Source organism: Cajanus cajan, chromosome 2, assembly GCF_000230855.2.
Source record: "Cajanus cajan strain Asha chromosome 2, NIPB_CcT2T_4, whole genome shotgun sequence".
In the NCBI taxonomy this organism is placed as follows: domain Eukaryota; kingdom Viridiplantae; phylum Streptophyta; class Magnoliopsida; order Fabales; family Fabaceae; genus Cajanus; species Cajanus cajan.
The window spans coordinates 51,355,937-51,369,334 of NC_138518.1; the positions used below are offsets into that span (position 1 = coordinate 51,355,937).

The following is a 13,398-nucleotide window of genomic DNA, read 5'->3' on the forward strand; positions in this document are numbered from 1 at the left end:
AACCAAAATATAAAGCAAACACTTTAGTCAAGTGCAACCAAAATAACACCAAAACAATATAGTTTGACAAATCCAACATGTGTTCATTGACAACCAAATTATAAAGAAAATACTCAAATCAAGTGCAACCGAAATAACACCAAAACAATATTGTTCATCCTAACTTGTACTTTATCCAATCTGAACGTTCTTCTATTGATAACATCAAGAAAAAGTCTTTCTTTGCATTAGTATCGAGCAAATCAGCCGCCATGTAGCGAGTTCGATCATCCAAATTTGGGATCTCTTTTATGGAACTCCAACAAATATTTCCCTTTGCCTCTTGGTATCTTTCTCTTTTCTCCATCAAGTTAGAAATTTTTTCAAAATTGGCGGCTATAGTCTCAATGCCAACAGATAGATTTTCTAGAACTTTGGCTTGACTATTGTTCCCAACTGAGTTAGAACTTACTCCATACTCGGACCTACTCTGCTTACGATTAATTGGTTTTTCAGTGGGAACCTCTGAGCTTAAAGGGGGTTGAGGTGGTGAAATGCTTGGGTGAGGTGATGGAGGCTGGTAAGGTGGTTCATAGTGATCTGGTGTTATGATACATCATTGTTAAGATCATATGAAAAGTTTTCAATCCCAAAATCAACATTTTCTTCTCCAAAAGTTGTAGCATCAGTATCATCAGGGTCTAGTGACATGGAACCGTGCCCACTAGCGGTTTTACCCCCAACAACAATCTTCAAATCCTCATAATCAACCATACTTTTTTCTCGAAGATTTTTGTGACTTGGGTGAGACTAGAAAAAAAATCCATTATTAATATATTAAAAATAATATAATACACTAAACTTGTAAACTATTAATATATTCAAAAGATTACGAAGTAATCTCACCTTTAAGTACTCTTTCCATACTTCATCACTAGCGGTGAATGTCTTTGTAATTGGATCCCACCCAAAGCCAGAGTTGTTGCGCATAAGTGTTGACATATTGTTATATTGTTTCTTAAACCACTTCATTCGACTCAAGTAATGATTATACGTTTTAGGGAATTTAATTTTAGCATTGAGACGAGGAAGGATGACTCTCTCCACATTTAGTTTGCTAATTGACCCATTAGCATCACGCAATCCACTTTTTATAGCATCCACTATCAATTGTAACAATTCATCGGAATCCTCCTTGGTCCAAGCTTCGTAGTTTTCTTTCTCTTTTCCTTTATTATTTCCTTGTGAATCTCCCATTTAATTTACTAAAACAATATATGTTGAAAACTAGTTATACAAATAATTATGGATAACAGACAAAATCAATAAAATTATATTATTATTTTTAGAAGCACATCAATCATACAAGATCGAATATATCTTGGCTATCCAAATGGATCAAATACCTCAGCCATTATAAAAAAACATGTAAAAACGGAAATATAGAAATATAAGATAATTTTTTATATAAAAAAATCAGTATATTCGATACTGAGAAAATATTTAGATATATAAAATTTTATATAAACGGAAGTATTTAGATATAGAATATATATATATATATATATATATATATATATTATTTTAGTTATATATTATATGATAATTATTTAACGATATTTATAAATATAAATTATTCTAACAAATATTTTAACAATATTTCCTTTTTTTTTAAATAAGCTAATTAAGGCATAAACCTTAAACCCTAAAAAATTAGATACTACAATATCTTATGTTAATTTTTTTAAATATAAAAAATTCTAATTTCACAATATAAAAATAATAAAAAAATTCATAGTAAAAAAAAATAATTAAGATAATTTTTTATATAAAAAAATACCTCAACCATTATAAAAAACATGTAAAAATGGAAATATAGAAATATAAAATAATTTTTTATATAAAAAATCAGTATATTCGATACTGAGAAAATATTTAGATGTATAAAATTTTATATAAATGGGAGTATTTAGATATAGAGAATATATATATATATATATATATATATTATTTTAGTTATATATTATATGATAATTTTTTCTCTACTAATAATATTTTCTTTTTTTTTAAAATAAGCTAATGAAGGCATAAACCTTAAACCCTAAAAAATTAGATACTACAATATCTTTAAATATAAAAAATCTTAATTTCACAATATAAAAATAAGAAAAAATTCATAGTAAAAATAAAATAAAATAACATAAGAGTAACAAGGAATGAGAGATATCGCAGTTTTTATCCTGAGAGTGTTCTTCCCCCAACTAAGATCCATTTTCATCTCATTCTACTCACAAAAATCCTATCTCAAATTCATCTTATATATATATTGTAGAGATCATGATATCAATTTCATCTTTCACCTTTTCATTTTCTTGACGTGTGTTATAAAAAAAAATTATCACTTAAAATTTGAAATTTCTAGTATTTTTTTTGTGTTATATAAAAGAACAAATTCAACTAAAATAGAACAAGTCAATTAAAGAGAACGAACAAAAAAATAGAGCAAGTCAATGACACTATCATTTACATATCGGAGTTTCACAAAATAGGGGAATGGAATGAGAATAGTACTACAATATTATATATGAGCAATGAACAATAATACAATATTATTAGCAGAGAAAAAATGGAGAAGAGAGAAGCATAGAAAAAAAAAAGATGAAAAACTCACTTGAAAATTCTTGAAGCACTTGAAAAATCACTTCAAACCATCCTTCAAAATTCGATGGGTTTGGATGAGATTGTTTTATGAATTTGGTATTTATAGATAACACTAAAAAGTCCATCAAAATCCCTCTAATACAACAATCCTTTAAAATCCTTATATTTTTGAATACCAATGGATTATTTTAAAGTTGTAAAAAATCTCAAATGAATACCAATGGATTTTAATGGACTCTTAAAAAAATCCTTAAAATCCAGATTGAATACCACTGGATTATTTTTAAGTGACATAAAATCCTGATTGAATACCAATGGACTTTTTTACTCAAAAAAAGTCTTTTAAAATCCTACGAAATCCTAAACCAATACACCCCCTAAGTGATTTTATCATAAAAATTATATTATATAAAAATATAATTTTAGTGGCATTTCAGTCTTTTGGTTTGAAAAGCATTTTGATTTTTTTGAGGAAAAAACTTTTTCTAAATGAAAATACATTTTTCACAGTTTTGAAATCTCTCATTTTTTTTTGGCATTTTTGACTGAAGAGATGTTTCCTGACTCAAAAATCTTTTTCGTGCTATTATATAATTTTTTTTTATATTTCTCTTACCTATTTTCAAAATTTAAAATTTAAAAATTACATATTCTCCATGTTAAAATACCATCCCATTTTGAAGGTTTTTATTGTTAGCACCATAGATTTATTTTACCTCTTCTGTTTTGCTTTAAACTTTTTTTTATTGTTTTTAACAAAATTACATTAATTTAAAATTTTAATTATAGATATTGTGGAGAAAATGGAGATACTAAAAGGAAGTTAGATAATGTCACTCAAAAACTCATTTTATTTTTTGCAAGACAATGAAGTAATAGTGTTACAGGAAAAAGTGCAGACAAAGCGTGAAACAAAATGAATACAAAACATTTCTATATTGTTTTGTTTTATCCACTATCTTATTCAAGATACAAGTATTCTTTAAAAGTCACTTCTTACTCAATCCTAAGTGTTATTTGATTTTCCTTCTCAAACAACTATTCAAGTATTCTTTTTATACAAAGTATTTTAAAGCTTCAAATACCAAGTATTCTTTTACAAACAAGTCTATTTAGACTTAAACATTAAGTATTTTTTTTTTACAAATATGTCTCTTTAAAGTCAAATCCAATAACTTAAAATTATAGAGACTTATAAAGTTATTTCATCATCCTTTTAAGACGTGATAAATCATTGTATGTGCATTCTCTATCTTTGTCTGTGTGTCTATCTAAATCATTGAGCTTCCTTACATAGGTGATTCAAAAAAGATGACCATTGCAAATCCATAAGCTTTCCTCACATGGCTTGCTTCGTCGATTTTCATGTTTTGCTTCTTGAGAAGAAAAATATCCATTGGTATAATAAATACTTGCATTAAATGGTTTTATCAAATTGTTACTTTTTATCTAATCAAATAAGTTACTTTTCACCTTTTATACCAAACGGGTAGAACCATGCGTATGTCAAGTTGGTACAATGTTGAAACAACTTTAATTACAATTTTTCATATGTGCAAGGACCTATTTTTCCTTTTTTGACGCAAAACATATCTTTTTTTTTTCTTTTTTGTGAATTGTAGGTACTAAGGAAACATTTTTGAATTTGATCTATTATGGAAACATTTAGACATAGTCACTCTTCTTTTCAGAGATTATAAATGATAAAGATTTAATACATATCTTTATATATTATATATATATATATATATAAAGCTTCGTCTGAGTTAGCAAAAGTAATAACGTCATCTTAGCGCAACTTTTGTCTTATAAGAGAATTTGTCTTATTGAAAAGCTGCATCTTAATAGGAAGTTGTATCTTATTAGAAGATTCATCTTAGTCATTTTGAAAACTTTTCTATTGATCAAAAACTTTTTTGTTTATTAATAACAAAACTTTAAAAATAGAGGGATTTAAGATTGTCTTTTAGCCTAACATTCTCTCTCTTTTTATGGTAACAAACATATGTTTTTGAAATAAAGGTTTTGATAGAAAAATATAGTAGTGACTAAATTTTTCTTTTCAAACTCATAAAAAGATATTAGCATTAAGATGAAGCGGTTTCTTTGTACAAAAGACTTAAAACATTTATGAGCGAAAGATTTTATTTTTATGAAGATGATTTTGAAAGAGTTACTATATCAGAGCAAAAAGTCATGATTTTTACAAGAAATAGTTTGTTCATAAAAGATTTTTCATCAAAGCTTTTATAGACATGATAAAATCATGTGAAAACTTTTCATTCAAAAAGACTTATTGCAAAATCATATTAAGTCATACTCAAAGCAAAAAATATGTCATAACATAACGTACCAAATATATATATATATATATATATATATATATATATATATATATATATATATATATATATATGAAGAGGGATTTATTTATTTTAGGAGTAAGTTTACCTAGACTTATTATGTTCAATAACTCATGTTCTACATCAAATTTCAACGATTGAACCGTTGAATTTAAAGTTCTTAATGCATAGATCACATTTGCAAATTCTTAAAAAATTTGAAAATCATTTGATACTTCATTTCATTAATTCAAATCAATGTATAAAATGATTTTATGATTATCCGTTAATTTGAATTAATAAAATGAAGTATCAAATGATTTTCAAATTTTCTAAAAATTTACAGACTTGATCTATCCATTAAAAGATTTTAATTCAACGGTTGGATCGTTAAAATTTTATGTAGAACATAAGTTATTGAACATAATAATTAAGTTTAGATAGACTTACTCCTAGAGTAAATGGATCCCTCCTATATATATATACATATATATACATACACACACACACACACACACACATATATATATATATATATATATATATATATATATATATATATCAAGGCAAATATACATCAAAGCAAACGTTATAAATATGAGAAACTTAGTAAAGAAAAATAAAAAGATATACTCTCCCTGAGAATATGCGCAAATAAAACATTATAAAGACTTGCTCATCTGAAAAAATATGTTCAAAGCATAAATAATATGAAATGTGCAAAGAAAAATATAATTTCTACAAAACTAAATTTGTCAAAAGCTTATAAATTTCTATTCCCCTTTTTGACACCATTAAAAGTAAAGCCAAAATGACATATCTAAGACATACAAACATAGGGAGTGAGAATATATCTCATCCAAAAAATAACATATATAAGACATAAAGATAGATACATGCACATTTATAACACCTATAACATCTCACACTCATATAAACATCATTCGCTACATTGACAATAACCACTCCATACATTCATTCATCATTCATAATCAATAAGTCACACAATATATATCAATTACAAATAAGACTCGTGCAATGAATGCTCCTAATTTTATATACACACAGTACCAATCTCCTCATCATCATCGAGAATACAAAATAGCCTAGGAGTAATAGAACGGGACCACTCCATCAAATAGTGTAAAGACCACCCATCAATAGTGATACCCCTGAACCACTTCAACTAGGAGATGTCTATTAGGATCCTGTTGAAATGTTATAATTGACCATGATAACCTCTCATTCCTTTTATAGGCTTCCCCACCATAACATCCTCATAGGTAGATGTATGCATGTACTTAATACACTCATCACAACAACACAATATGCATGACTCATCTACTCGAGGGCCAGTCCCCAACATTGAACTTGTTCATCACATCTCATCATCAATATCCTTATAATATGCATCATAATAGAATTCATCTTAATCATTCAATGGTATCTCAACAATACTCTATATACATCATCATGAATATTAGCCTAAAAAATTTCATTAATTTACACATCACTACTTATTAATTCATTTTCTTAGTCCTCAATCTCTCCTCATGGTTCCTTATTAATTAATTAATTAATAAGGCAAAACATCTTTTAAAAGGAAAAAGTGTGGCCTCCAATAATATTTGACTCACGTTCAACACGAAGAGGTTAAGGACCTTTTTGCTAAACTTATGCCTACTGTGGGATCATTTGTACCCCAAGTGGCAAGGTTTGGGACCTCTTTGTCTCAATCTTTCTTGACATGGTCTAGACCATGCCCAACATCACCATCCTTGTAAAATTGACGTCAAATGGCACTGGGCACAACACCTCATGTTCAACATCAAGAAGTTTAGTACCTTTCTAGTAGTCTCAAGCTTGACATGACTATCCTTACACCAAACATAGTCGTAGAACCTACACTTTGTATATTCACGATCTACATAATCCTTTTTTCTCCTAATTCATACATATGCATCAGACACGTCAATTTACTATCCACTCGGTCAATCATTCAATCCATGTTCAAGTAACAATACAACATCATCAAGTCATCATATTTCTGTCCCAAAACCCTTAATTTCATACGCAATACCATTAGTCCTCAAAATGTACAAATTCATCATCCAAATGATTAAGTTAGAACAAACATAAGAATCTTAGCATAGAACAACAATACATCTACAATTGATCTCATACACATGAATTTCTCATCAAACACATAACCTAGGAGGCTTAGGAATCACCTCTCTACCTTTGTCTCTCATATATGTCTAAGGGACTTGACAATCTTACTCCCTTCTACCTAAAGTGATGATTCTCACAAAACGATGCTCCTTCAATAGCTCCTGCCACCAATCCATGCCTTCCCTGCTGGTCTCCTCCAAGTTTCCTCCTACGAGTGCTCTTGATTGTTTAGAAGGTGCGTAATGATATAATCCTTTCTCTATTTTCTTCTTTTGAATTAGTCTTCAAGTAGAACCCAAAGTCTAGCTCGAAATTTTTTTATTTATCTCTTCCCATTTTATTTTTATTAAAATTATTTCTCTTATATTATTATATTATTATTTTAAAAAAATATTACACTTTGCATATTAAAATACCATCCCATTTTGAAATTTATTTTACCACCAGGTAGGTTTATTCTACCTCTTATGTTTTGCTTTAATTTTTTTATTGCTTTTAACAAAATTACATTAATTTAATATTTTAATGATAGATATAATTATTTTTTATCAAGAGATGTCATTTTAGATTATGTTAAATTTTATTTTAAAATTATGATTTGTATTAATCATAAATTTAATTATTATTATATAATAATTTATTCTTTCCTTTTATTACTACCAATAAGAAAAAGAGTGGTTCCTCAATTTTTAATTGAATAATTTTAATCTATTAAATATAAAATTATGTGATTTTAATTTTTTAAATATTATAATTATATAATTTTAGTATTTTTCATTAAAATTTTATTAATTTTTGTTGATGTGACGCTAAAAATTTATAATATTTTGAAAATTTCCTTATCAACTATATTTGAAGTTGCAAAATAATTTATTTCACTATCATTTGAGAATTTTAAACTTTTACAAGACATAATAATTATTGAAAGGGTATAATATTTTTTTTAATTCCTCTATAATTTTTTAAGTTCGCTTTTAGTCCTTCTAAAATTTATTATGTTATTTTAATTTTTCTAATTCTAAAATGTGATCTTCAAAATATTTTAAATAATATTTTATAATAGTTATTAAACATTATTTAAAGTACTTAAAAAATTAAAAGTTATACATTTTCAAGTTTAAAGAATTAAAATAGGATGACATGTTTAAAAACAATATTATTTACTGTTATTGCAAATTAAATAGATGTATAAAGTTATCAAAGTTCAAATTCAGAAGAAATTATATTATCAATCAAAATTTGATTATTAAATTTTATTTACAATCATTTAATTGTTTGATTTTAACAAATTCTTTTATTTATATTAATTTTATTAATGATTTTTATTATTATTATTTTTTTTAATTTTTAGCATTTTAGATTTAATATAGCATTGATATATATTAGTATTTAAGATTTTATTTATAGTTTATTTTTATGTTTGATTTTGATGATTTGTTTTATAGTTCTTAACGATTATAACATTACTCTACTATGCTGTAAAAAAAATCATTACTCTATTATTAAAATTAAAATTATTAGTAAAAGTCATAACTCTATTATTAAAATTAAAATTATTTATATTTTATTTTGTTATTTTACCAATACGTCTTAAATATATTTTAATTTCTCAAATGTAAAGTTATGGATAAAAGAAAGATACTAAAAAGGGGTTAAATAGTGTAAATAAAAAATGAACATTTTTTTTAAAATAACAAAGTAATATCAAGAGATTAAAAGTGCAAACGAAGAGTATAATAAGAAGAACAAACAATATTTTTATATTGGTTCGTTTTAACTATTAAGATTAAGTCCAATTCTTAATAAAATCGATCAAGTTCTACTATTTTTTACAAAAATACAAGTATTCTTTCATAAGTCACTTTTGACTCAACCTAAGTGTTCTTTGACTTATTTCTTCAAATAACTACCAAAGTATTTTTTCAACATAATCTCTCTAATGTTCACTTATAACAATAGCTTTCATGCTAGTATTTGTCATCATCACAACAATTTGTCAACATCATTCCATTTGTAACATTCATTCATCATAACATCACAATTATATAAATTCAATCACCATACTCAATTATATTCATCAATTTGCACAAGAGTCATCCATATCATTTGCCATTAGCTACAACCAAGAAAAGGTATCAAACACAAATGTCTGATGGTAACCAACCTGCGCTTGACGTGACACATTTAGAGAGCACCTATAGCTCTTTGAACGACTCACACCTAGCTTGACTCATCTCATGCCTAACGAATTCAAAATAGCCACAAGGAGCTCCCTAGAGCTCTCACACTAGCGAGGACCAACCCATACTCAATGTGAGTGACATAGAGAGAAAACTTTACTATCAATCACAACGTCATCTGACGAACCCAAGATGACACCCAACATCATATAAGAAAATCATATCTATAGAAAATAGGAATTGCATATAACGAGTATAATTTATCCATTTACATTTCCAATTGGTAAAACACATCAAAAGGTTAAGATAAACATCTAAAAGACACAAATTACACATAATTACTTTGTCATCACAACTTCTCATACAAGTTACCAAAATGCGTTCCCTTAGGATTATCACAATAGCATCCACGACAATTCAAGATCTATAAGATTAGTTTGATACATGAATCTAAGCATATATACAAGTCAATAACATCAATTAAAGTATTAAAGAATTATATAGAAGATAGAAACCAAGAAGATACAAAATAGGGTTTTCCCATCATATAGTGCATACAATAGAAAAAAGATTAGGTCAATCTCACTATCCAACAATTAACTCACATCCAAAGTAAGATTACTCATTCTCCCATACCGTGATGAACACTAGTCGAAGGACATGGATCTCCGAAGTGATCTCCCATGAACTCTAGTTCTTTTCCTAGTTCTTCAGAGCCTACACTTAGAATGAAAAAGATGTGAATGTAAAAAAATAAGAAAATTGTTGTAACCCTTCTTTTAACAATTAACCCTCATTTAATCTTTCAATAAAAATATTTTTACCGAGGTTCATCTCTCCTTCCCCTTAAATATTAATAAAACATATTATAATAAAACTCACATATTTCATATAAATAAAATACATTTACGAAAATTACTTCATCATTTATAAAATCTAAGTTTTAATAATTAAGGAAAATCTCATAATATTACAATTTGGCTTAAGGACATAAATTTAAGTTCCATCCTTATTGTATCATCATCTAAATCATTTATTCACACACAAAATAAATCATATGAACTAATATAACTAATATAAGCTAGTTAATAACTCATTTAACAATTTTTTTTTTAACAAGAATAAGAATGAATTCTAAAACTCCTTATAAATTTATAGAAATATGCAAAGAGATTCAATTCCTCCTAAAAATCCTTTAAAGAATACGTTTTCATCTTTATAGAATAGCATAGGCTATCTTAAGAGAAATATTTTTCTCAACTATATCTAAGGAAAATTTAATTCAAAAGTATAAAATAATCAAATATTAATTATTTTTCAGAATATAAAAAACATAACAATAGCAATAATAAAATTGATGGAATAAGAAAGAAAAAAAAATGAGGATGACCATGGGCTCGTGCTGAGAGAGCTCGTTTTGGCTTCGGTATATATGTATCTCATCACGCTAGGGACCAATCTGTGAATTGAAACATAAATCAAGAATTTGATTAATTAACAAATTTTGTTGATTGAAGTATAATATATTAATATAAGTTATTGGAGGTAAGATTGCAATAGTAGAACAATAACTGAGAATAGGCAAAATTGATAAACAAGATAAACATAACTATTACAAAAATCTAAGACATGTGTGATTCTTGACGAATATGCAAGGTTGGAGTATGCGAAGAGAATGGGCAAGATAGGTGATGGATGGTGTCGACTTCTTGTTTGTCGATGGTTGAAAGAAGGAACATGTCTGTCATGAAGAAAAACAAATTGGGCTTAGGGGTTCTTACTAGGAGAGGAACGAATTGGTGGTGGCTGATTAGAGATGAATACAATTTTTAAGGTATTGGAGGGGTTTAATATCCTAACTAATGGTTTAAAATTTCAGGAAGGAATGATGAAAAACTTGAAAGGTATTTGATTTTAATTTTTTAAATGATAATGATTGTAGTTTATTTAATAAAATAATATTTAAATTAATGTTTTAATGTATAAATTATGCAAAATAAATGTTTATTTTAATTTTAATTTATAGAAAATAAATATCTTAAATGTATACATTATATTTTAAATTTAAATGAAATAAATTAAATTGAGATAAAAGGTTTATTTTATAATTAATAATAAATTCTTTTATGAAAATTCACTCCTATATATTGAATACAATTAGTTATCTTATGTGAGAGAATTTTTTATGGCTTCTTTTTAAGGAGTTGTTTGGTACAGGATAAATGTTTTCATGCTTCAAAGTCATAAATCTTGAGAATTAAGAAAATCTATTTAGTTAGTTATAAATGTTTATAGGAATGTTTTTAAATGTTATTTTTACTACATTAAATAAGTAAATAAAGGTAACATGGCATTTTCACTGTAACAACAACCTGACAGACCTCTCACTTTACAACTTAACAACTAATAGCGAAAACAAACATCTAACTACCTAAGATTAATATATAAACAATATCTGGATATACACACAATAATGTGTGTGTGTAACAACCTGACAGCCCTCTCACTTTACAACTTAACAACTAATAGCGAAAACAAACATCTAACTACCTAAGATTAATATATAAACAATATCTGTATATACACACAATAATGTGTGTGTGTGTAGCGAAAACAAACATCTAACTACCTAAGATTAATATATAAATAATATCTGGATATACACACAATAATGTGTGTGTGTGTGTCTATGTCTGTGTGTGTGTGTGTGCGCGTGTGTGTGCACGTGTGTGTGAGTGAGTGAGTGTGTGTGTGTGTGTGTGTGTGTGCGTGCGTGCGCGCGTGTGTGTGTGTCTGTGTGTGTATGTGTGTGTGTGTGTATGTGTGTGTGTGTGTGTCTGTGTGTGTGTGTGTGTGTGTGTCTGTGTCTGTGTCTGTCTGTGAGAAATAATAACGTAGGTTGTCAGTCAAGCAACACTACAAAATAGCTTCCAAAAAGTAGCACTAAACTACACTGCCATCCAACATGACTCTCCATGCAACCTCTTTTAACCTATCTACCTTGCTCTCATATTGAGTATGATCATCGTAGTCCAATCATAACAAAATATGCAAAGGTAAGTTAGATTTAAAAAACAATCAATAAGTATGGAAGAATTAACTGACTATACCACTACATAAACAACTCAACTTACATCAACATTTTAACCACTTACAACACAACTACACAACACAACAAGTTATTGATTTACAACATTGATCATACAACCATCATCAGATCTAGATTACATATGAATGTTATCATTTATCAACACAACATGTAATCAACTTAGCAGTCCACAAACACTACTTCACAACATTTCAACTTCATAACATTACAACATGTTTAACTTTCAACACAACTAGGCAATTCATCAACTTGTCAACATACGATGTAATCAACACATCACATGCACATTACAACAACTATATGTATTATAATGTCATGTATCCAACTATGAGATCTCTTATAACACAAGTGAGCAATTTAAGTGGATTGACCCAACGAACCAACTAACAACGCGATCTTTTTACGCTAGCTAGATCAATAAATAATTTGGATAAAAATTCACAACAACATGATTCCTCAGATTTTGTCACTTAAACTAAGAAAGTCTTGTATTCCTATTAGGGTAGAACAACTTGGGTGTGAGTCTACCATGACCCTAACATGCATAACTAAGTCTCCTATGAAATTAGCCCCTCGACTACCCTCCAAATATTACATCTCTTCTTGTATTGAGTTAGGGATTAGCCTCTGACCTTGTACCTTACTCAATTTTTTTGTACATGTATGGCTCAACATGGTCCCATACAAATCAATATTTAGTCACTTTATAATCGGTATATCATCCTTATACTATGGTCACTTATATAGACATTATGTCTTGACCTGACTCCTATACTGCATCAACTAAGGCCCTAGAGACTTAACAATCTACTTTAAGAGTCAATTTCTCAAGAATGGTTTTCAACAACTAAACTTGTAGAACACTACAACACAAGAGCTTCACAATGCGATATTCATTAGGCAACCTATGTCCAACGCCATTCATCCCTTGCTTGACGTGAATGAGGTAGAAAGC

At 27.6% G+C, this 13,398-nt stretch overlaps 1 protein-coding gene across 1 annotated transcript; it reads right to left on the minus strand.

Moving 5' to 3' along the window:
• Window positions 1-522: 522 nt before the first annotated feature.
• Window positions 523-1,747, minus strand: LOC145955299 (uncharacterized protein At2g29880-like). The gene is made up of 2 exons (XM_083069976.1): window positions 886-1,747; window positions 523-789 (listed from the first exon to the last, which is right to left on the minus strand). Exons 1-2 carry the CDS (start codon window positions 1,234-1,236, stop codon window positions 586-588), a joined length of 555 nt encoding a protein of 184 aa, XP_082926102.1. The 5' UTR covers window positions 1,237-1,747; the 3' UTR covers window positions 523-585.
• Between the last annotated feature and the right edge of the window lie 11,651 nt (window positions 1,748-13,398).